The 23,799-nt window shown below is 40.9% G+C and overlaps 1 protein-coding gene across 2 annotated transcripts in view; it reads left to right on the top strand.

Moving 5' to 3' along the window:
- Positions 1-3,316: 3,316 nt before the first annotated feature.
- LOC126455665 (DNA repair protein XRCC3-like) overlaps positions 3,317-23,799 on the top strand; it is a 118,383-nt gene continuing 97,900 nt past the window's right edge. For both annotated transcript variants that reach the window (XM_050091433.1, XM_050091432.1), the window contains exons 1-2: positions 3,317-3,492; positions 3,574-3,711. In XM_050091433.1, coding sequence (XP_049947390.1) covers positions 3,432-3,492; positions 3,574-3,711 — 199 coding nt within the window. In that variant the 5' untranslated portion in view covers positions 3,317-3,431. The remainder of the gene's footprint in view (positions 3,493-3,573; positions 3,712-23,799) is intronic.

Here is a 23,799-nt window from a genome sequence, read left to right as displayed (position 1 = left end):
CTAAAACTTTACGAGCCTAGGAAATAAGCACAATGATTTGGACATAATAGCATGTTTTACTGAGCACTGGTATACCAAAGAAGAATCTTATTATGCACCCATTAACAAAGAATTTCTGCTCATCTTTGAGTAGGGATATTAAACCTTATGGTGATGTTACAAAAAGTGGCAATAATTGGTGCTCAAAGATGTAATTCCTAACGTGTTGAAGGTGTTACTGAACTGTCAGCGATAAGCTATACATGGGAAAGGAAACATAATTTTAGATATAGACAGACCTCGATCTGAAAGTACAGATATTTTTCTTTAGTTAATCTATATAAATTGCTTGTAGAGAGAGGTAGTAAATACTCTGGGAAAACGGCTGGGTAATTATGCTGATAATTGTTTACAGTTTAATAAAACCTCATCCAACACAAATCAGTTTTCACTCTTAAGAATGGCGAGTGGCACACACAGATCTAACATTACTGATATGTAATACAGGGTACCCAGGACTTTGTACTGGGATACTTTCTTTTGTTGATTTATGTAAATGACAAAATACTGCTCCCCAAATTCAAGGATAGTTCCGTATGCTACATCCATTGCATGCAAGTGGAAAGATCATGAGCAACTACAAAAACTATGAAACTGTATTACAAATGAAATAATTCGGTATTTCTATGGAAGTCATATCATTGTCAGCACAAGATAGCAGCAGTAATGGATTTTAAGCCCACAAGACAGATTTTAAAATTCAGTTGTGCACTGGAACTGATATTGTCATCAAAGAAAACTACTGCTTTTTACAGTTACACTTTCTATATTTAACATGTTATAATATGGAAACTAGTTTACCGTACAAGAACATAACTTGGTAGCAATAATTTCAAGGACATGGGGAAGAGAAATAATGCAGAATCAATTCAACTGAAACACTTTTAATGTGCTGCTACAGTACACCATACCATTATGTACCAGTACCATTACTGGTGACGGTGATGGAGGCTGTTATGAAAAGCTTGTGATTTTATTCAAATGTGATGTGGCAAGTTAACAGAACTTTTGATCCATGTGAGTAAAATTATTGTGTAAAATCGATAACGCAGCTTCTTACAGAAGACTCTTCAGGGCCCTTCGGAGTCTTTTACTTACATGTCAACATATTTACTCCCTAATAGTATTTGTTGCTCGTATTAGGGGTAATTTTACTCTGTTCAGTGAAATGAACTTGCAAAATACTGGAAGTAAAAACAATGTCCATGTAGACTATACATCCCTGCCTACGATTCAGAATGGAATTTCACATTCTGATCGAAAGTCTTTAACAGGTTGCTGCTAGACATCAGGCAGAACACTGAAAATCCTAAGATATTAAAAAAAATACAAAGTCAAAAAATTATTTTATCAGCCTCTCCTCCTATAATTATAATGAAATGTAATGTTTCGACTCAAGGATCCATATGCTGGTTAACACTAAGGTTCAAATTAATAGGATTTTAATGTTGCCATTATATGTAGAGCTGACAATACTCATTGTAAAATTATGAAATGCTTTGTACGAAATATGAGAGAAACAGCACTTGAATTACAAAAAAACCATTTCTAGCTTTCAGGGCCATTACTTCCTTCCTCTGGGAAGATGAATATGTTTTGTGACTGGAAATGAGGGGAAGATCACTTAGACTGCCCGTATAGAAGACGCATGTGACACATTCATGAGTACTGCTCCAATGTTTGAGATGCAGGTCAGATTTAAGCAACACATTGAAGCAACTCAGAGGTTGGATGCTAGATAGGTTACCAGTAGTTTCAAACTATGTGCGAGTATTATGAAGTTGCTTGGCAAACACATGTGAGAAAGCCTGGAGGGAAAAGAATGTTCTTTTTGTATACAACTATTGAGAAAATTTAGAAGGCATGAGAAATCAGGGCTCGTATGGTAGATAGCCTTTCTTCCCTCTCTCTATTTGCAAGTGGAACAGAAAGGAAAGTGATTTGTAGTGGTACAAGGTACCATTTGGTTGCTTGTGTAGTATGTATATACATCAAAATACGGGAGAAAATTGTGACTGACTACTACATTACGAAGTAATAGTTGAACTAACCTAAAGCTTCGTGATTTACTTCAAATTTTCTTCAATTTACTTGAAATGTTTTGTCCCACTGATACACTCTGGCAATCAAGTGACTTGCATCTACAGCAGTCTTACAATTTGGAGATGACAGTATTGCTTGGATCTATTAATATTCCCTCATTGAGGTCTTTTTATCGAAATATCACGTAAACTGGATTTTTGAGAAACTACATACAGGAAGATGCGACTGGAATATAGCTGTTTGTTTACAGAAAAACAACGATCAAAATTTAAGCATACCGGTAACACACACTGAGCAAGAGCACATATCTGGGCTGGAGCACTATACTGGATTTCGCCCCCTTCCCTAGAAACCTTGGCTCGAGTAATAAGTTTATTTGTAGCGTAGTCTGAGGTCTACATTAGGTTGAAAAGCGATAATTTCGTTGACAGTTGTGGAACACAGCGAATGAGTAACAAAGGTTGTGGTAACAGACAGGCGTGTGGCTTTGCCTAATATTTGTTTGTGGCATATTTAAATGCACTTTACCACATTTAAAGCATTACTCATAATAAAAAAAATTGAACTACTAGGTCATCCCCAAAAAACATATTAAAAAATGAACAAGCATCCGACGTGTTTTGATGCATATTACGTACAGCTATCGTACACAAACTGGGAAAATGCAATGGGCGTTCCACTACGTATCCTTTACCATATTTTATTTTTGTTTTCCGCATTTGCTACTGCTGGAATGGGTTCAAATACAAATTCGTGCTGCAAACGTCTCAGTGGTATTTAGCCTACATTAGTAAGCTGAAATTAATGCGTTAAAAACATTTAGACACTTTGTCCTCAATGCGTAATATGTGTTATGCTATAAATCACTCTGCCTTTCGACCAATAATTTGTTATCAGTTGGCTTCAATCAATCACGTAAGACCCTGGACTCTCATATGTAACTTTGACTACGCTGTGGATTATTATGTCACCATAATCCAGATTATTCGCATTCAAATCTTCTTTCTACATTTAATTCTGTTAACGGAAGCTTCATTCAAACAATCTGGATTGACTTGACATTCCAATACAACAGCTGAAGGCAAGTCTGTGTAAACGCTGTAGCCAACGTATGACGTCACTTACGTCAACAGAGTTGTTTACAGATCTAGTCACCAGGCAGCGCTGTCACGCTTTCAGCCTTTCTGATGACGTCATGAAGCGATTCCTCGGGACCCGCGAGACGCACGTGGTCTGTGATTTGCCCAATGCGATTGGTTATCGTGAGTCACGTGCCCATCTGTCAAAAATTTCCCGCGAAATAATGTTGTGTACAGTATTGACTTCACATAACACTGGTAACGTGTAGTATGACAACGGAAACATGGTTGCAGCGATTGCCAGAAAAAGTTGCTGCAAGTTTGGAAAAGTGTAAATTATCCGTTGCTTTTCGCTGATGTACTTTGTAACGTTTCTTTCTTATACTCCATAAACGCTGAATTGTTATTGTAGCTGGCTTGAATGAGCCTTCGGCGGTGCTGTTGTGTCCGGAAGTTCAGCTCCACAGACTCGCGAATGTTCAGGCTACTGATTGCCGCTACGTATTGTCAGAAGCGGCCCGAAGTGTTGCTTCGGTTGTTTTTCGTTCAGGTAAAAACTAAAAATAAGAAATCTTTGTTAAACTGCTTTTCATTTTCCTTGACTTTTGACACACAATACCTGCGTCAGGGCGAAAAGTGTGGACAGTGTGCCTATTTTCAGGCGTGTCATAGAATGCAGACATAGCTTTGCCAACATCAGGCCGCAACGTATGAGGTTACTGCTAGGTATCAGTGCCCTATGTACAGGATTGCCTATAAACTCTTCTTCACAAGGAAGATCCAGTGATTGGCATGTTTAACTATTCTCAGTTGATTAATATTTAATGTATTACACTTCTTAAGTGCCAGATGATGACAGTTTGCAAATCCAGAAAAACCACAAGTATGTTTCATTATGGTAATATGGGCCAACAGTTAAATGAAATTCTTTAAGAATTGGCATACAGTCATGACAGGCATCACTCTTATCATCTGCCTATCGACATGAATTTGCCGAACTCAGTAATAAAATTAATGTACTAGGCATTTATATTGTTACTATTGATACAAATAATGGTACAAGGTTGGCTCCGTTTCTGTATTTGTCAGTATTGGAGAGATCTGTTAATCCATCATTGGTTGCCCTGGTGGTCTTGGTTTGAATACAGTTTAATGCAGTAACAGAGGAAATTGGCGTAAAGGTGATTTAAATACTGCTGCCACCTATCAAAAAGGGAGACAATTAGTTAGCATGGGAGAATCCATATGGTACAACAGCCTTGATGATGTCTCTTCAGTGAAGAAAAGTCTATAGACCTTTTCTTCACAACAGCACACATTCTCTTTGGAAGGTGGCAGGGAGGCAAGGCAGGTCACAAACGTGTTCCACTCAACAATGATGGTTTTCTGCTCCGCAAATGTGAAAAATATGTATATTCACCATTCCATTCACATGGTAGTTTTCTTCAGTGCTGATAACTAGTTTATCACAGAAAACTGTCTTCTTCCAGATGTTCTTGCAGTGCAAATGTAAATTTCAAACATAGGATTTTGTCAGTATCTGCTAAAATTTGACGCAGTTATAAGCTTTAACTTTAGGCACCTTTGTAACATGTGCCATAATGTTGTTTGAGGTACATTCAGTTCCCTACTGTCTCTTGCACCTGATTTCTTAGTGCTACATGAATAAATTGACATTCCCAGTGCTTCACCTTTCATATAAACAAGTTGTGACCACAAATTTAGAGTTGTTGGAGAGAAGGTCTTTCCTGTATTTTGTTCTTAAATGGGACTGGGCTATGGCGAAGGACTGATGTTGATAATACTTAAGAGTACAGATTGCTTTCTCCTGACCACTAGCTGCCTTTTGTAAATACTGCCAAAATATTGCTATTATTGCCATCTGACAGTAATTTAGGCAATTACAATCAATGCAGAACTAGACTTTTATAATAATAGTGTGTTTCCATTAACTCAAAAGGGGGGTGGGGAGCACAAAAACCCTGAAAATCAGTTGGAATAATCCTGTATCTCATAATACGAACGGCAGTAGGCTCCTGTGTCCAGCTCACTCAAGCTGTGACCAAATGACAGAACACAACTTGTGAAACGTGTACTAGACATGAAATTATAATTTAACATCAGAGTAAAAGATGTATCTATTTATTAATCTTTAAACATAAATAATGAGGTGGAGCTGACATCAAGCTGTTACATCGATAAACATGGATTAGTGGTAGTTTCTGACATGGTTTGGGTGCTTGTGGCAGGTATCTACTAACTGTGCACTGGGTCTTGGTGACTCCAGAAGGCCTGGCTTCATGGCTCCTGCAATACTGCTGTAATCTGTTAAATGCACAGTTATCTTAGACTCGTCCAGCTTCAGTTCAGTGTTAACTGGATAGGCTAAATGGGATATTACAAAAGACCTATCCCATTGCTTCGTTCTACCAATTTCAGTGGACAAATTTTAATAACATTCAGTCTCCAACTTCAAATCAAGGAATTTTCACACCTCCTGACTTAATTGTATTTGTTTAGCAGTGGCAGCAATGTTACTTTGTTGTATTTGCCTCCAGATTATATTCAATATTCATCCATGAGTATATTACGATAGCATTTTTTTTATGGTTTTGTGCACGCATTCCAATCTGTCATTAGCTTTCATGTGAAGCTGTGTCATGTGCTCCTCCTTAATTTGCAGCAGTTTACTAATCTGCATAAATAAGAGGACATGAAGTTACAGACCTGGTCATTTAACATGAGTGCTCAAAGGAATCCACTAAACTTCAATTAGGCCTACATTATAAGTTAATCAAATTTAAAGGCCGTAAATTCAACTAAATATCTAGAAATTACAATTATGAACAACTTAAATTGGAAAAAAACACTTAGAAAATGCTGTGAGGAAACCAAAGACTGTTTTATTGGTAGAAGACTTAGAAGATGCAACAGATCTACTGTCAACACTACACTTGTCCTCGTCTTTTTGATTACTGCTGTGCTGTGTGGGATCCTTGCCAGATAGGGTTAATGGAGTTCATCGAGAAAGTTCAAAGTGCACAATGTTTTGTATTATTGAGAAATTGAGGAGCAAGTGTCACGGACATGATACAGGATGCGCATCATCAAAACAAAGGCGTTTCTTCTTGTGGCGGGATCTTCTCATGAAATTTCAATCACCAACTTTGTCTGAATGCTAAAGTATTTTGTTGACAGCGATCTACTTAAGGAGAAGTGATCCTAGTTACCAAAACAAAATACTAAATGTGTTTGAAGGCCTTAGCCACCATTTTGGTAGTTACATCTGCCAAGCAGACCAATGTACAGAATGGACAAGCTATGTAGTGGATTTCAGAATAACAGGAGCATGTAGGGCTAATAAAAATTCATACTTAAAAAGACAAGCATGATGAAAAGACTGAACATTCACAGATGTGTAGATGAGGTTTCCATTGAGGAAAAATATTTTTGTTGCAGCTAATGTACACTAGATAGTAATGTCCACAGTCGTAGCCAGAGATCTGAAAGTGTTAAGCATAGCAGTTATTGTCAATTTTCTTTATATGGTTAAACTGACAAAAGGAAGAGACGTTTTCTACTACAGATATAATAGCCAGAGTATTCTCTTCTAGTGACTTAAACATTCACATTTATAGTGTTAGATAGACAGTGACAACTCAACAAGGAATCAATTATGACTGTGAGGCCTAACAAGAAATATGCATAAATAACCTCTTCATTGGTGAAATGGTGTCGGTAAGCATATAGGTGCAGAAATAAGTCTTCAGCTAGACAAATGTTAACATGAATATCAAACTAGCGAAATATTACTAGGTGCTTGTACTCAAGCATTTCATGCTGTGAAGCAGGTTGCATATGAAAGCAGGTTAAGCTGATCAAGTATGTGATGAATTCTGAAGGCTGCATAGTGGAAAGTGTACATTCCAAGATCTCTGCACGCTGTGAATGAGGACAACCCAGATCGAAAGATGGAGTACTGCAAGTGGTTTGAAGGCAAGCTTCATGAGGATGAATGGTTTGCAGGGATGATTATTTGGTCCGACAAGGTGCAATTCCAACTGATCGGCAACAATTGCATGTACTGGTCTCCTGAAAATCAAGTTCATGTGGAGAAACACATTAATCTGTGTTGGTGTAGTCTGTCATCACGCAGTTTGGTGGCCCATTCTTCTTTGAAAGTACCATAACTTGTGAGGTGTATCCTCGTATTCTGCAGTCATAGATTTTATCTGGCACCTGAGAAGTATTTGGAGCTATACTGAACAAGCTACGAGAAACCGTCAAGGTGTCCTGTGCAGCTATCACACTGGCAGCTGTAGTTCGGTCAACAGTTCAGCATCATCAACACTGGTTGGGGGTACTTTGAACACACAAAATAGCCTCCCCTCCCCCCATGCAAGATTTTTAATAGTATGTCTATTGTTCCCTTAATATGGACTATTAAAGAGTGTCTACATTTTTCTGGACCCCTCTATACAGGGTGTTACAAAAAGGTACGGCCAAACTTTTAGGAAACATTCCTCACACACAAATAAAGAAAATATGTTATGTGTCCAGAAACGCATAATTACCATGTTAGAGCTCATTTTAGTTTCGGCAGTATGTACTGTACTTCCTCGATTCACCGCCAGTTGGCCCAATTGAAGGAAGGTAATGTTGACTTCGGTGCATGTGTTGGCATGCGACTCATTGCTCTACAGTACTAGCATCAAGCACATCAGTACGTAGCATCAACAGGTTAGTGTTCATCATGAATATGGTTTTGCAGTCAGTGCAATGTTTACAAATGCGGAGTTGGCAGATGCCCATTTGATGTATGGATTAGCACGGGGCAATAGCCGTGGCGCGGTAAGTTTGTATCAAGACAAATTTCCAGAACGAAGGTGTCCCGACAGGAAGACGTTCGAAGCAATTGATCAGCGTCTTAGGGAGCACGGAACATTCCAGCCTATGACTCGCGACTGGGGAAGACCTAGAACGATGAGGACACCTGCAATGGACGAGGCAATTCTTCGTGCAGTTGACGATAACCCTAATGTCAGCGTCACAGAAGTTGCTGCCGTACAAGGTAACGTTGACCACGTCACTGTACGAAGAGTGCTACGGGAGAACCAGTTGTTTCCGTACCATGTACAGTGTGTGCAGGCACGATTAGCAGCTGATTGGCCTCCACGGGTACACTTCTGCGAATGGTTCATCCAACAATGTGTCAATCCTCATTTCAGTGCAAATGTTCTCTTTACAGATGAGGCTTCATTCCAACGTGATCAAATTGTAAATTTTCACAATCAACATGTGTGGGCTGACGAGAATCCACATGCAATTGTGCAATCACGTCATCAACACAGATTTTCTGTGAACGTTTGGGCAGGCATTGTTGGTGATGTCTCGATTGGGCCCCATGTTCTTCCACCTACGCTCAATGGAGCATGTTATCATGATTTCATACGGGATACTCTACCTGTGCTGCTAGAACATGTGCCTTTACAAGTACGACACAACATGTGGTTCATGCCCGATGGAGCTCCTGCACATTCCAGTCGAAGTGTTCGTACGCTTCTCAACAACAGATTCGGTGACCAATGGATTGGTAGAGGCGGGCCAATTCCATGGCCTCCACGCTCTCCTGACCTCAACCCTCTTGACTTTCATTTATGGGGGCATTTGAAAGCTCTTGTCTACACAACCCCGGTACCAAATGTAGAGACTCTTCATGCTCGTATTGTGGACGGCTGTGATACAATAAGCCATTCTCCAGGGCTGCATCAGCGCATCAGGGATTACATGCAACGGAGGGTGGATGCGTGTGTCCTCACTAACGGATGACATTTTGAACATTTCCTGTAACAAAGTGTTTGAAGTCACGCTGGTACGTTCTGTTGCTGTGTGTTTCCATTCCATGATTAATGTGATTTGAAGAGAAGTAATTAAATGAGCTCTAACATGGAAAGTAAGCGTTTCCGGACACATGTCCACATAACATATTTTCTTTCGTTGTGTGTGAGGAATGTTTCCTGAAAGTTTGGCCGTACCTTTTTGTAACACCCTGTATGTACACCAACTAGCTGGTGCAAGGTACATCAAAAGTTGTGTAGCACAATCTGTTCCTTAAGCGAGAAAAGTGTAGGTCATTGAATAAAGTCCCAAAATCAAGCATTTAGAACAAATATATCTTTCAAATACAACAACTGTCATATATGTTATAAACTGAAATGTGGCCCTAAACTTTACAAATCTCTTACTTATGCTGTAGTAATGTCCATAAAGAATAAAACAGTACTGGAGTAATTGCACAAGGATCATTCAGTAAGTAATACAACACTTTCTTCCTCAAAGCAGGCCGATTTAAATACTTCATATTGTTCCCCAATTCTTTGGCTATAAAACCCTATTTTTCAGCATACCCCCTTAATGTGAGAGCCTGTATGCTGTGACAATACCATTTTATAGGTCTGCATCTCAGCCAAGCTCTTGGTGCATTAATAAGTTCCCCATCATTGCTGTAGTGCTGCCCGCAGAGTCCATCAGTGGGCCAGAGTGATGGAAGTTAGAACATGACGAAATCCGGGCTGTAGGATGGATGAGGAAGAACAATCCTCCAAAATTTTGGGATCTCTTCTTAGATGCACATACTTGTGTGTTGCCTTGCGTTATCATCGGAGAAGTGTGTTCACTTTTTTTGTGGCCATGAATGTGCTGTAATTGTTTCTTCGGTTTCCTAAGATTCTCACAATAGAGTCTGGAGTAGAGCTTCCTAAGAATCTCACAGTACAGTTTGGAGTTCATCATTTGTTCGTGAGGGAGGACATAAAACAGAATAACCCCTTCAGAGTCCCAGAAACTGTAGCCATGACTTTACCAGCTGAGGGTATGCTTTTAAACTTCTTCTTTGAAGTGGATGTTGCATGGTGCCACTCGTAAGGACTGTTGTTTTGCTTCAGCCTCAAAGTGGTGAATCCATGTTTCATCATCTGTGTCAACATTATAAATTGTTACCCTAAGCCTCATAACGAGCAAGCAGTTTGGCACAGATGTTCCTTCTTTCCCCTCTATGCTCTTCATTTAGGCTCCAAAGAGCCCAGTGGGCAGTGTTTCAGCATTGAGTTGCTTGATTGTTGTTCATTGATCACCTTGCACATTGCAACATTACAGGCTTCACAGCTGTGTGCAACTACCCTGCGTGCGGGAGAACAGACAGATTTTCTTCTCTTTGTTCTGATAACAAGAGATGCTTCGCTCAGTGACTTGGCATACTTTTATCTGCTGACTTATCTCCTTAGACATTCTGTAAATGCCTATGAACATTTCTTGGTGATCTGGTTTTTTGCTGTAAGAAATTCAGTAACTCCTCTTTGCTTGGAATGCATCTCAGTTGTAGGTGCCGTTTTGTAGACTGGTTGTAGTAATACCATCTACAGGAAGTTACTGGAAATATGAGATGACATAGAAATGTTAAAGGATGTCGCAAACAAAATTACAATTTTTGAATCAAAATTGGCTGAGGAAAAACTGTCTCACAAACTTATCGTTAAATGATGCCCTTGAGACTGTAATGTCCTTGGGCTGGGCAGCATCACATGAGGTAGGTTTTAGTCTACATTAAACCTTTTTACACTCACAATACCCGAGCATTCTGGTGGTTAATAAAGTTACAATTACAATTGCAAATGAAGTGACATATCATGTAGGTTTGTGAGTTTTGTTGTAATGATGCAAATATATGCTTTGTCCAATAATACTTGCTCTTTCTCTTTTTCATCGTTGCCGTTGTCAGCTGCAGCTTGATTCTGAATATGCGTAACTTCTTCCTGCATAGAGTGAGTATTTCAACTCAGCATATAAATGTGTTCCAATGACTAGCATGAAACATGTCCCCACCCAAATTGCACTGAATGGTAGAAGGAAGGTGGGTTTGTAATTGACAGAGCTTTGTTGCTTGTCACTTGGCCTCTTCATGTTTGTGGCGTTCTTCGTCAAACAAGTGGACAGAAGTGGATGTAGTGTTCCTCCACAGTAAGCAGTCCACAGCACAGTCTTTCTATCTTTGTATATTTACACCAGTTGTTTTCATTATGTGTTTCAGCTAGTCCTTAAAGCCCATAGGAGGGACTCCAAGAGGTCTACTGCCAGAGCAGAGTTCACCATAAAAGATTTGGCAGGGAAGCCTAGTATCACTCGTGCAACAATCAAGCGCCTCAGTTGATGAGCAGTAATGGTTCTCCAATGCTGTTTAGATGCACTTTCTCTAGAACTACAGTGTCGGTTACAGTCCTCCCACTTAATGTTCAAGATGTATCTTTTTGTCGGTTAAAGTGCTCATAAACTTCATGATGTCATGGTGATAATGTCCAAGATACACAGCTATACATGAGTCTGGAAAATGGCAACAGCTCATTACAAAATGAGTTTGGTATGTAACTTTAAGTATTTATTCATGAAGACACTGTGCATTACAACAGAGGGAGCAAATGCAAAGGTGATTTTGGTAGGAACGTACGTGTGGTGGAATTTCACTGCTGGCGCAGTACAAGAATGTTGACAATGAGTGATGGTAACTTTTGGCATTTGTGTTGATTACCAAGGAAGCTTGTTTTCTGATGATGTAGTGGCTTGCCAGAGATGTGGTGTCTGATTTTTGATGGTTATCATTGTTCTGGCCTCTGTGAATGATGCTGTTCTTCCCAGTTGGACGTGGAGGTCTGGTGTTGGACTGTGCTTTGGCCAGTCTGTCTGGAACTCACAATCATTAGCTTCTGGTGCCACAGCATATATGGTGTTTCATGTATTGGAGGTGTGACTGTAAATGAACCCTTTTTGTTTTTATTTATGTTCAGATTGGTTCAAATGGCTCTGAGCACTATGGGACGTAACTTCTGAGGTCATCAGTCCCCTAGAACTTAGAACTACTTAAACCTAAATATCCTAAGGACGTCACAAACATCAATGCCCGATGCAGGATTCGAACTTGCGACCATAGCGGTCGCGCGGTTCCAGATTGTAGCGCCTAGAACCACTCGGCCACCCCGGCCGGCTTTTATTTATGTACAGACACCTTTGTTCATTTTATGTGTGTGAGATGTTTAGCATGTCAAATGTGTCAAAGAATATATGAAGGTAATCTTTCATCATCCATACAATATTTTATACTTAACTTTGTCAGTCTTCCCCCGCTTTCCCATATGCAACCTCCCTCTCCGTCCCCCTCCCTCCCTCCCTCCCTCCCTCCCTCCCTCCCTCCCTCCCTCCCTCTCCGTCCCCCTCCCTCCCTCCCGACATGCGCGCGCGCGCCCACACACACACACACACACACACACACACACACACACACACACACACACACACACACACACGATTTCAGTTTGTGTTTGTAGCTAATTTTTTTGCCAGTTAAATTCTTTGTTTCTGGATAGGTGATCGAAGTTTTTATGACTGAATACCTCACTCCTTTTTGCGTCACGGCAAGGCTGAGTGAGGGATAGGTTAAATCATTTCTTGTTCTACTGTTATTTTTATGAATGTTACTGTTGTTATTAAACTGTGATCGATTGTTGATAACAAACTTTACAGCGGAGCAAATGTAGTGAGTGGTGTACAAGAGGTTCTAGAGTGGACACCTCATATTATCTTTATTACATACATCTGTACAACAAACAGCTTTATTCTTCAGTGATGATTCAATTCCCTATTTCCTCAATCAGCCATATCTGGCATGGATCCCATACTGACAAGCAATAGCACCAGTATTGGTCATATGAGGGTACTGTAAGCTACGAATATCGCTTTTGTGGGTGAACTACATGAATCTCAGTATGGCATCGGCCTTTTCTGCGATTAGTTTTATGTGGTCTTTGCATTTTAAATCCCTCCGTACACGTACTCCTAGATATTCCGTGGAAGTAACAGCTTCCAGTGATTGTTCTGCTATCGTGTAGTTATACAGTAATGGGTCTTTCTGCCTATGGCTATGCAATATGTTCCATTTGTTTATGCTGAGGGTCAATTGCTGCTCCCTACACCAAGTGTTGGTCCTTTGCTGGTCTTCCTAAAATTTTGTAGTGTTGCATCTTCACTGTATGAAACATAGTAATCTGCAAAAAAGCCTCGTGGACCTTCTGATGCCTACTATGTCATTTATATATACTGTGAAGAGTACTAGACCTATAAGACACCCTTGGGTACATCTGAAGTGACTTTTATGTCTGAAGACTTCTCTCCATTGAAAATGACATGCTGTGTTCTGGTTCCTAGAAGCTCTTCAATCCAGTCTCGCAGTTGGTCTGATATTCTGCATTCTTGTATTTTGTTCATTAGATGGCTGTGCAGAAATGTATTAAATGCCTTATGGAAGTCAGGGAACATGACATCTGCTTGAGCACTGGTATCTACAGTCTTCTTAGTCTTGTAGAGTGAGCTGGGTTTCACATGATCGCTGTTTATGGAGCCCATGTTGATTCATACAGAGAAGGTTTTCGGTCTCAAGGAATGTCACAATGTTGTTGTCTTCAGTCCTGAAACTGGTTTGATGGAGCTCTCCATGCTACTCTATCCTGTGCAAGCTTCTTCATCTCCCAGTACTTACTGCAACCTACATCCTTCTGAATCTGCTTGGTGTATTCATCTCTCGGTCTCCCTCTACGATTTTTACCCTCCACACTGCCCTCCAATACTAAATTGATGATCCCGCAATGTCACAGAACTTGTCCTACCATCCGATCCCTTCTTCTAGTCAAGTGGTGCCACAAGCTCCTCTTCTCCCCAATTCTGTTCAATACTTCCTCATTAGTTATGTGATCTACCCATGTAATCTTCAGCATTCTTCTGTAGCATCACATTTCTAAAGCTTCTATTCTCGTCTTGTGTAAACTATTTATCGTCCACGTTTCACTTCCATACATGGCTAAACTCCATACAAATACTTTCAGAAACGACTTCCTGTCACTTAAATCTATACCCGATGTTAACAAATTTTTCTTCTTCAGAACCGCTTTCCTTGCCATTGCCAGTCTACATTTTATATCCTCTCTACTTCGACCATCATCAGTTATTTTGCTCCCCAAATAGCAAAGCTCCTTTACTACTTTAACTGTCTCATTTCCTTATCTAATTCTCTCAGCATCACCCGACTTAATTTGACTACATTCCATTATCCTCATTTTGCCTTTGTTCATCTTATACCCTCCTTTCAAGACACTGTCCATTCCGTTCAACTGCTCTACCAGGTCCTTTGCTGTCTCTGACAGAATTACAATGTCATCGGTGAACCTCAAAGTTTTTATTTCTTCTCCATGGATTTTAATACCTATTCCGAACTTTTCTTTTGTTTCCTTTATTGCTTGCTGAATATACAGATTGAATAACATCGGGGATAGGCTACAACCCTGTCTCACTCCCTTCCCAACCACTGCTTCCCTTTCATGCCCCTCGACTCTTATAACTGCCATCTGGTTTCTGTACAAATTGTAAATAGCCTTTCGCTCCCTGTATTTTACCCCTGCCACCTTCAGAATTTGAAAGAGAGTATTCCAATCAACATTGTCAAAAGCTTTCTCTAAGTGTACAAATGCTAGAAATGTAGGTTTGCCTTTCCTTAATCTTCCTTCTAAGATAAGTCGTAGGATCGGTATTGCCTCACGTGTTCCAACATTTCTACGGAATCCAAACTGATCTTTGCCGAGGTCGTCTTCTATCAGTTTTTCCATTCGTGTGTAAAGAATTCACGTTAGTATTTTGCAGCTGTGACTTATTAAACTGATAGTTCGATAATTTTCACATCTGTCAACAGTTGCTTTCTTTGGGATTGGAATTATTATATTCTTCTTGAAGTCTGAGGGTATTTCGCCTGTCTCATACATCTTGCTCACCAGATGGTAGAGTTTTGTCACAATATGTGAGCATAAAACATGTTCCAAAATTCTACAACTGATCTACGTTGTTTTGTGCATCTGTTTGACAACCCTTCTTGAAAACAGGAATAACATGTGGTTTTTTCCTAATTGTCAGGAACACTTTGCTCATCCAGATACCTATAGTACACAGCTGCTAGAAGAGGGGCAAGTACCTTCGCATAATCTATGTGTGAGGGCATGCTGAAAAGTAATGCCTCCAAATTTTGTGTGTGAAAACTCTTATTAAAAGTTTTTACATAACTGAGTCGTAAAGTTTGAGTCTGTTTGTCATTAATCAGTTCTCTGCGCAACTGCTCAAGGCGATATTTGGAAAAGGCATTTAATACAATTTCAAATGGTTCCCCTGTCCCTACTACCCATCCTAATACCCAACCTAATACTACAGCATGACTAGTAAATTTATGTGAAATATTATCCAAATTTCCCCTAAAATGTTCTGCCACTACTATTCCTGAGGCAGGAGGTCTCAAAAACTAAAAGATGAAAGAAATTGTAATTTACTCACAAATTAATGTTCTTGCAGCAAAATAATTCAGTTTTGTGACTCACTGTCACTTATTATGCAAGGATTGTTCAAAATATTGCATCAAAATTACACGTAAGGATCTAGTGAATTTATTCAGATAATTCAGGTCCAGTCCTGAGAATCAATCAACATTCACTGAGTTGCCAAATTTTTCCTGGGTGTCACTGTATCTATGTATTTCTTTTTGAGACAGTGCAAGTGATTTGTGAATATTTGTCTTATTTGTGTAATAAGATTTTTAGCAGCATTCTTTACTTAACCATTGGTTTGTGATAGTGCCAGTTCATGTCAAACACATACGAATTACAGTGCAGCACCAGCTTTGTAAAGTAACTAATGGTTAGTATATTTCAGAACAATGGAAACATGACTGCTGTGAACTGATTGACTGTAACTTATAGAACCTGTGCAGTGACTGTCATTTCAGTTGCACAGCAAGCAATAATATTAGTTATGCAATTGCCTACAGAATCAATATAATTGCAACAATGAACTCTGTTGCACTATTTGTAGTATTAACACCTCATAAAGTGAGGACTGCGTTCATTATGTCAAATTATTCAGATTGATGCCAAATACAAAATACATCATTTTCAGATTGAGCTTGAAATGTATTTTGCTAACAGCAGTGCATGATTTAACTGCAAAGTTAGCAACGTTTGTCTTGTCATATAATATGAAAAATGTTATTTACAAATGAGGTGAATAAGACTCATTGAATGTTCAAAAGCAGTACTATAACAGGCTAGATAAAGTATGAAACAAGCTTCTGTTGAGTTGTTTTGCTTGTGCTAATTACTTATTCCATGAAAAATTGCAGCGTCAATTGACTAGATGGCATTATAAAAAATTGTTGCCCCTACACTGGACAAATATAGTTTACATCAGTACTCCAATGTTAAGGTGTCATAGATATGGTGTGAAAGACTATAATACTTGTTTATTGCCACCACAAAAAGGTGACAGCCAGTTGAAAAAAAAAATTAACTCATTGACAGAAAGATGCAAGCATAGGACATTTTGCTGGGATTAACTAGCATAGAATGAGACTGTAATGTGTGTGGGCTACAGGGATGTTGATGCTGTTCACACATTTTTTAGCAGTTCTTCCACAGACAGCAGTTAAGTCTGGACTATAATCTGACTAACTATGGCCATTATATAAAGATATTTGCAGGCTAAAGATGTCATTCGTATGAAGCCATCAGGAAGTAAATTGATAACAGCGTGCGCAAACTGTGACGCATTGCTCAGAAAATCAGCATCATGCTGAACCTATTGTTATTTGATGTTCTTTGTCTGAAGCTTACTGCAATTTCAAAAACTCTTCAGCATGGACACTTTTCATTTTTATGACAAAGCATCACAAAGGCTTATATTGTAATCATTATGAATATATGGCATTTGTCATTCTTTAAGTGTTTGTAGACTGACAGTTTTGCTTAAAAATGACTAATTCTAGACATTACTGTTCTTTCAGGTTTTGATGACACACACTTGTTCTTTCATATTAGCAGAAGCTGGAATTGAACTTGCACTTAACACATTCATTTGTTTCATTTACTTTACAACTTTTTATAGTTTCCTCACATAGCAGACTTTCGTGATTTGGAACATTGTTGTGTGTAGCGTACAAAGTCTCTCTGTGGATGTTCATGTTTAGCAGTAAATACTGTGTTGTTGACTTTTTGTTTGTGGTCCTGTGTTTTGGGAATGGTGCCATTTTCTAAATCTATAATGATCAAAAAACACATTGCTCGCTCATACTATTGACCGTAAACTACTGGAGATGATCCAGAAGTGTGAAGCTTCTCTGGTAAATAAGTCATTGAGGACACTTACTGATATATGACGCTTACTTTGCACTTTGCGCATGTATTACTCGTAACTACACTCTATTCCATAAACCAAGTTACAGAAATGGGAATAAAACTCATTAACATATAATTTTCAAACAATGGACATTATACTTTTGGTATTCCAACCCTTAGTAGCTGCAGCTTAGAGACAGAATCTGTAGTCACTTTGGAGCCGACTCGAGGAACACATTGGATAGTGAAATTATTTCTTCCTGATGTTAGTATAATTGAAACTGGAAACACATACATTTGGCAACTCCTTGACCATCAAGTTCCATCATGGATGGTGCAGAAAGGTACTGCTAAATTCATTTGATATTTTCTTGTAATTTCAGTTGAATAATCTGAGTGATTTTCAATTAAGATGTGACAGTGGGTTATCAGTTTCTGATTTTGAGTCCAGGGAGGTGGTTCCATGCAATAACTGGAACTATCTCATGTTTTATATTGTAATTTATCTGTGCTATGCACCATTGGGGCAACAAGAGAGATACAAAGCCACATGTCTTTGGTAGCTCTGAGGTAATGGGGTTGCACTGTAAAGTGAAGTCTGCATTAGCTCTCAGTTCCAGTCTTGATGGAAGCCGGTTTTACACTTATTCTGTGACAGCACCACAAACAGCCAGACCGAAAACCAATAAAATGATGTCAGTCCTCTCGCAACTTCCAGTAGCCCGTATTTTAAAGACCAAAAACTTAAGATACTGCGTACTTGATAATGCTTCCACCAATGTAATTTTTTGCCTTTGTGAATGTAAAGTTTCATGAAATTGAGGCATTGAATAATTTATTAACTGGGCTTCTTTGTGCATCCACTCCAACTATTAAACTTCCATGCTACTTTAGTTTGACACAGGACAGCTCATAAACATCTATATCTACACATTTGCATTGATACTCCACAAGCCACCGTACAGTGCTCAGCGGAGGACACCCTGTACCATTGGTAGTCATTTCCTTTCCTGTTCCACTCATAAATAGAATGAGGGGAAAATGACTGTCTTAGGTGCCTCTGTATGAGCCCTAATTTCTCGTATGTTATCTCCGTGGTCCGTATGCGCAATATGTGCTGGCAGCAATAGAATTGTTCAGCAGTCAGCTTCAAATGCCGCAGACCCTTTTGTGCAGATATAGGCATGCTCATGCTGTGACTATTGTCATTAGATCATCATGGTAAGTTTTAATTCATTTCTATTACTTGAGTACATATTTTAATAGCATTATTCTGTCATTTTATTGAACATGACAGTAAACAAGAGAGGAATTAATCATCAACAATATATTCTCTAACATTATCTAAAACAGTCTGAAAATGCTTAGGTGTTTTACCAACTCAATGTCACTAGAAAACTACTCGTTTGGAAGTAAAGTTTTGTTCGAAGTGAATTTCCATCTGAAATTGAATTTTCTTGACAGCTGTTTGATAAAGAATGAGAAAGGTAAACATTCGAGGATGCCTATCAGCACAGTAAGTGTGTGAGGAAGACTTCCCAGACAAACTACTGGATAATTTCTTGTGTAAAATCAAGAGTGCATTAGTGTGTAGTAGCAACAATTGCAGTTTTGTTGATCGTTTTCTTATACTGTGACTGAATAGTGTCTCAGTTGTTGGCAAGAAATACCAGCTGTGATGAACACAGTACAAAATCCTTTTGTACCAAATAGCCTAATACAAAATAGTATCTGTTTAAACTACCTTTTGCTCAAGGAGATGTGGTTTGTTAGAGCTCAGCCTTTAATTTCTTCATTAGTAGTTAACGTAAAGTCATCATTAAACAAAACCAATAACAATGTTGCCTATGAATGCTCCATGAGTGAACCAAAAATGGTTTAATAGTCACCCCTTTGATTTTTGTTACTGCGAATTATAGCACACAGTAGTCCTACACCCAACCTCTGCATCTAGTCTATTGAATGTAAATCTCGCAGTTCATCAAATATGTCAATAATCAAGGTGTCCTGAATGGGGAAACTAATTCGTGCTACAACAATCTTTCTTGGCTAAAGAAAATCATTTTGTTATGATGTGTTCCAATATATTTGCCTCACACACGATGCAGGTGTTTCAAGCTGTGTCTATTGCCTGCATCCCGGTTGTGTTACTGAGCAGTGTTCACTTGATTTACTGAAGCAATTTCGTGTGGAAATTCAGACTACAATAAGAAACAGTTTTATGCTTACCTCTTTTAGCAGAAACTTGTCGAAAGTGCAATGCACTGTGCCGCTATCACCCGGTCAGGTGGAGGCTGGTGTCGGCCAACTGGTGGCCACTCTAGAATAAGGAAACTCGTTAACTTTATGCAGCCATGAGCTTTTTCACAGAAATGTTTCTAAAATAAAGGAAGGAGTGGATTCGATCTCGTGTATTTGTGTCTACACTGCAAGACATTTACCACTAGACCATGAGCAGATACAGCACTGTAAGGCCCAATTCACACACACATGACAAGGCACGGATGCCTGGTGGCAGCGAGTTAGGGATGTGATGCCGACGGGACATGAGAAATTCTCCCTGAAGTTGCGTTGTCAGAAAGATGCGGGGACAACTGTGATTCGAATAGATCAGAATATACCATCTCCATCAGAAGAAGATATTTATGCAGTGGATCTTTTCTAACTTGTAAATGCTGAGCACCGAATGGGTACATTCATTATGATTGAAAAATGGGAAGAAATAAGGCACATTCAACATAATGAAAGAAATGTGCCACTAGATAGGGAAAACTGGTGCCATTATGAGACATACTCAGGAAAAAAAATTATTGACTGTGGTGGTTATTAATCTAGTTTTTTTTCCCTCCTGTGGGTCCAGGTGTTAGAATAGGCCCAAGGTATACCTGCCTGTCGTAAGAGGCGACTAAAAGGAGTCTCACATGTTTTGGCCTTTATGTGTTAGTCCCCTGTAGGAGTTGACCTCCGTTTTTCAAAATTTCCCCGAAGAGCGAGCCAATAGGCGAAGGGTGCCTTATATGGTGCATCGTGCGCTGAGACCTCTCGTATCCTTCATAGGTGTGGATCTGCACTTCTGCTCATTCTCTGGCTGTTGGGCGAGGTCACTCTTCTGGGTATTTTTTCCTCCATCCTCAGTGCAGTATCGCTTTCTGCACTGTCGACAATAATGGACTTCTTAGCTCGTTTGTGCCTGATATCCAGCACAGTAACCAGTCCGTTGGGGTGAGGCCACCATGTACCCTGTTGGTTGTAGCCCCCTGACCACACAGGGATTGCTCTGATGATGCCAGCGCCGTTAACTCCCCACTTATGCCAAGGAGTAGATGCCTGTCACCCTGGGCATTGGGACTCCCGGCAATGGCCATCCTGCCAGGTGGCTTTTGCTGCAACTGGTAGGAGTGTGTGGCATCAGGGCGGATGACATGCGACAAAACATAATACGTCATCTCTTGCTGGTGGTCAAACACCAGCTGTCTCTAAGTGGTCAAGGTCTAACTTCAATGCTACGAAATACGACCACAAATCTTGACCTTCGAGGGTGACACATTACCCAAGAAGGTCATGGTGATGGTCTACTGCTGTGACGTAAAGCCATATATCCCTCCCCTGATGTGCTGCTTTGAGTGCCGGAAGTTCGGTCATATGTCTTCCCGCTGTACCTCCAGCGTCACCTTTTGGGATTCTGGATGTCCTTCACATCCTGATACTCTCTGTGCCCCGCCTCCCATCTGTGTCAACTGCAGAGAGTACCATTCACCTTGCTCGCCAGACTGCAAGATTCTCCAGAAAGAAAGAAAGAAAGAAAAATAATGGAATACAAGACCCTGAATCGACTGACCTACACTGAGGCTCAGAGAAAGTATGAGAGGCTACATCCTGTGCATATGATGTCAACCTACAACGTCGCTACAACAACAGTTCTATCTTCTTCCGTTCCACCGTGTAAAGTTGGCTCTCAGAGCCGTCAAACTCCACCTGCCCCCTTGATGGTGGAGGGGGGGGGGGGGGCACTTTCCTCCCTGTTGCTCCTGCACAACCTACTTCAGGAGCAACAGCCCCCCCCACCACCAACTACCAGGGGTGTCAGTCCCCACTTTTCACCCAGAGAAGTGTAAGTCTTCTTCAGCTCCCCTCACCAGGAAGGGATCCCTTGGGTCACTCCCTTCCCAGGTTCCTACCAGTGGCAAAGCTGACACCCACCAGTTGCTGAAGCAACCACAGGTAGCTGGTCGTAGGGCTTCTCAGTCCCCGAGACTGAATTAGTGAAGCCCTCCCAGCCGGACAAACCTAAGGAGCAGTGAGAGAAACCTAAAAAGATAAAGACCCCCAAGAACCAAGGCACTGCAGTGGCACCCACACCACCACTACCTACAAGCTCTGTGTCTGAGGATGAGGTGGAGATTCTGGTGTCCGCTGAGGCCCTAGATCTCAGTGGATGTTGATCGCACAGGTACTCATCTGGTGGCAGCAGGTGACCCTGAGGCGTAGACTGCCTCATTGAGTGTTTCATGCCATCCCAGTATCACGATCACGTAATCCTCCAGGGGAATTGCGGCGGTGTTTTCCACCACCTGGTTCAGCTACGGCAACTGTTAAGCTTTACACCTGCTTTCTGTATTGCCCTTCAGGAAACCTCAACCTCTGCATCTTAAATACAGGTGACCCCACACATGTCAGTGTGACACATGGCACATATTCGGCCATTGATCTCTCGGTTTGCAGTCCTGGCCTTCTCCCATTTATTCACTGGAGAGCACGCAATGACCTGTGTGGTAGTGACCACTACCCTATCTTCCTGTCTCTCCCCCGGCGTCATGCCCACGGACGCCTACTCAGATGGCTTTAAACAAGGCAGACTGGGAAGCCTTCACCTCTGCTGTCACCACTGAATCTCTCCCACATGGTGCCATTGATGTTGTTGTTGAGCAGGTCACTATGACAATTGTTTCTACAGTGGCAAACGCGAACCCTCGTTCTTTAGGGTGCCCCTGGCGAAACACAGTCCCTTGGTGGTCATTGGAAGTCGCTGGGGCAATTGAAGAGTGTCGGCAAGCTCTACAGTGACATAATTGGCGCCCTTCTGTAGAGCACCTAATGGTCTTTAAGCGGCTCCATCCCTGCGTTTGCCAGCTTATAAAACGATGGAAACAGGAGTGTTGGGAGAGGTACGTGTCGATCATTGGGTGCCATATGTCACCTTCCCAAGTCTGGACGGAGATCAGACGTCTTTTAGGGTACCAGACCACAACAGGTGTCCCTGGCATTAACATCAATGGCATGTTATCTACCGACGCAAACGCAATTGCTGAGCACTTTTCTGAGCACTATGCTCAAGCCCCTGCCTTGGACAACTACCCCCCAGCCTTTCGCACCCTCAAATGGCGGATGGAAAGAAAAGTCCTCTTGTTCACTACACGCAACAGTGAACCCTATAATGCCCCATTTACAGAGTGGGAGCTCCTCAGCACCCTTGCACATTGCCCCAACACAGCCCCTGGGCCGGATTGGATCCACAGTCAGATAATTAAACATCTCTCATCTGACTACAAGTGACATCTCCTCTTCATCTTCAACCGGATCTGGTGCAAAGGCGCCTTTCCGTAACAATAGCGGAAGAGCACGATCATTCCAGTGCTCAAACCCGGTCAAAACCTGCTTGAAATGAATAGCTACTGGACCATCAGCCTCACCAACTTTCTTTGTAAGCTGCTGGAATGTATGGTGTGTTGGCAGTTGGGTTGGGTCCTGGAGTCACATGGCCCACTGGCTCCATGTCAGGGCGGCTTCTGCCAGGGTTGATCTACCACTGATAATCTTGTGTCCCTCGAGTGTGCCATCCGAACAGCCTTTTCTAGACGTCAACATCTGGTTGCCATCTTTTTTTAGTTATGTAAAGCATACGAAACGATCTGGTGACATCATAGCCTTGCCACATTGCATGAGTGGAGTCTCCGGGGTCCACTCCTGGTTTTTATCCAAAATTTCCTGTCGCTACATACTTTCCGTGTCCAAGTCGTTGCCTCCCATAATTTCCCCCGTATTCAGGAGAATGGCATTCCACAGGGCTCCGTATTGAGTGTCTCTCTATTTTTAGTGGCTATTAATGGTCTAGCAGCAGCTGAGGGCCATTGGTTTCACCTCCTCTGTATGCGAATGACTTCTGCATTTTGTACTGCTCCTCCTGTACTGGTGTTGGTGAGCGGCGCCTACAGGGAGCCATTCACTAGGCGCAGTCATGGGCTTTAGCCCACGCCTTCCAGTTTTCAACCGCAAAGTCGTGTGTTGTGCACTTCTGTTGGCGTCCGTTGATCCAGAACCAGAACTTTACGATCCACTCACTGTAGTGGAGAATTATCGATTCTGAGGACTGGTTTTCGACTCGCAATTGACTT

This window comes from Schistocerca serialis, chromosome 2, assembly GCF_023864345.2.
Source record: "Schistocerca serialis cubense isolate TAMUIC-IGC-003099 chromosome 2, iqSchSeri2.2, whole genome shotgun sequence".
Classification (NCBI taxonomy): Eukaryota; Metazoa; Arthropoda; class Insecta; order Orthoptera; family Acrididae; genus Schistocerca; species Schistocerca serialis.
Note: the sequence above shows the minus strand (reverse complement) of the source record. Positions and strands in the feature narration are given on the sequence as shown.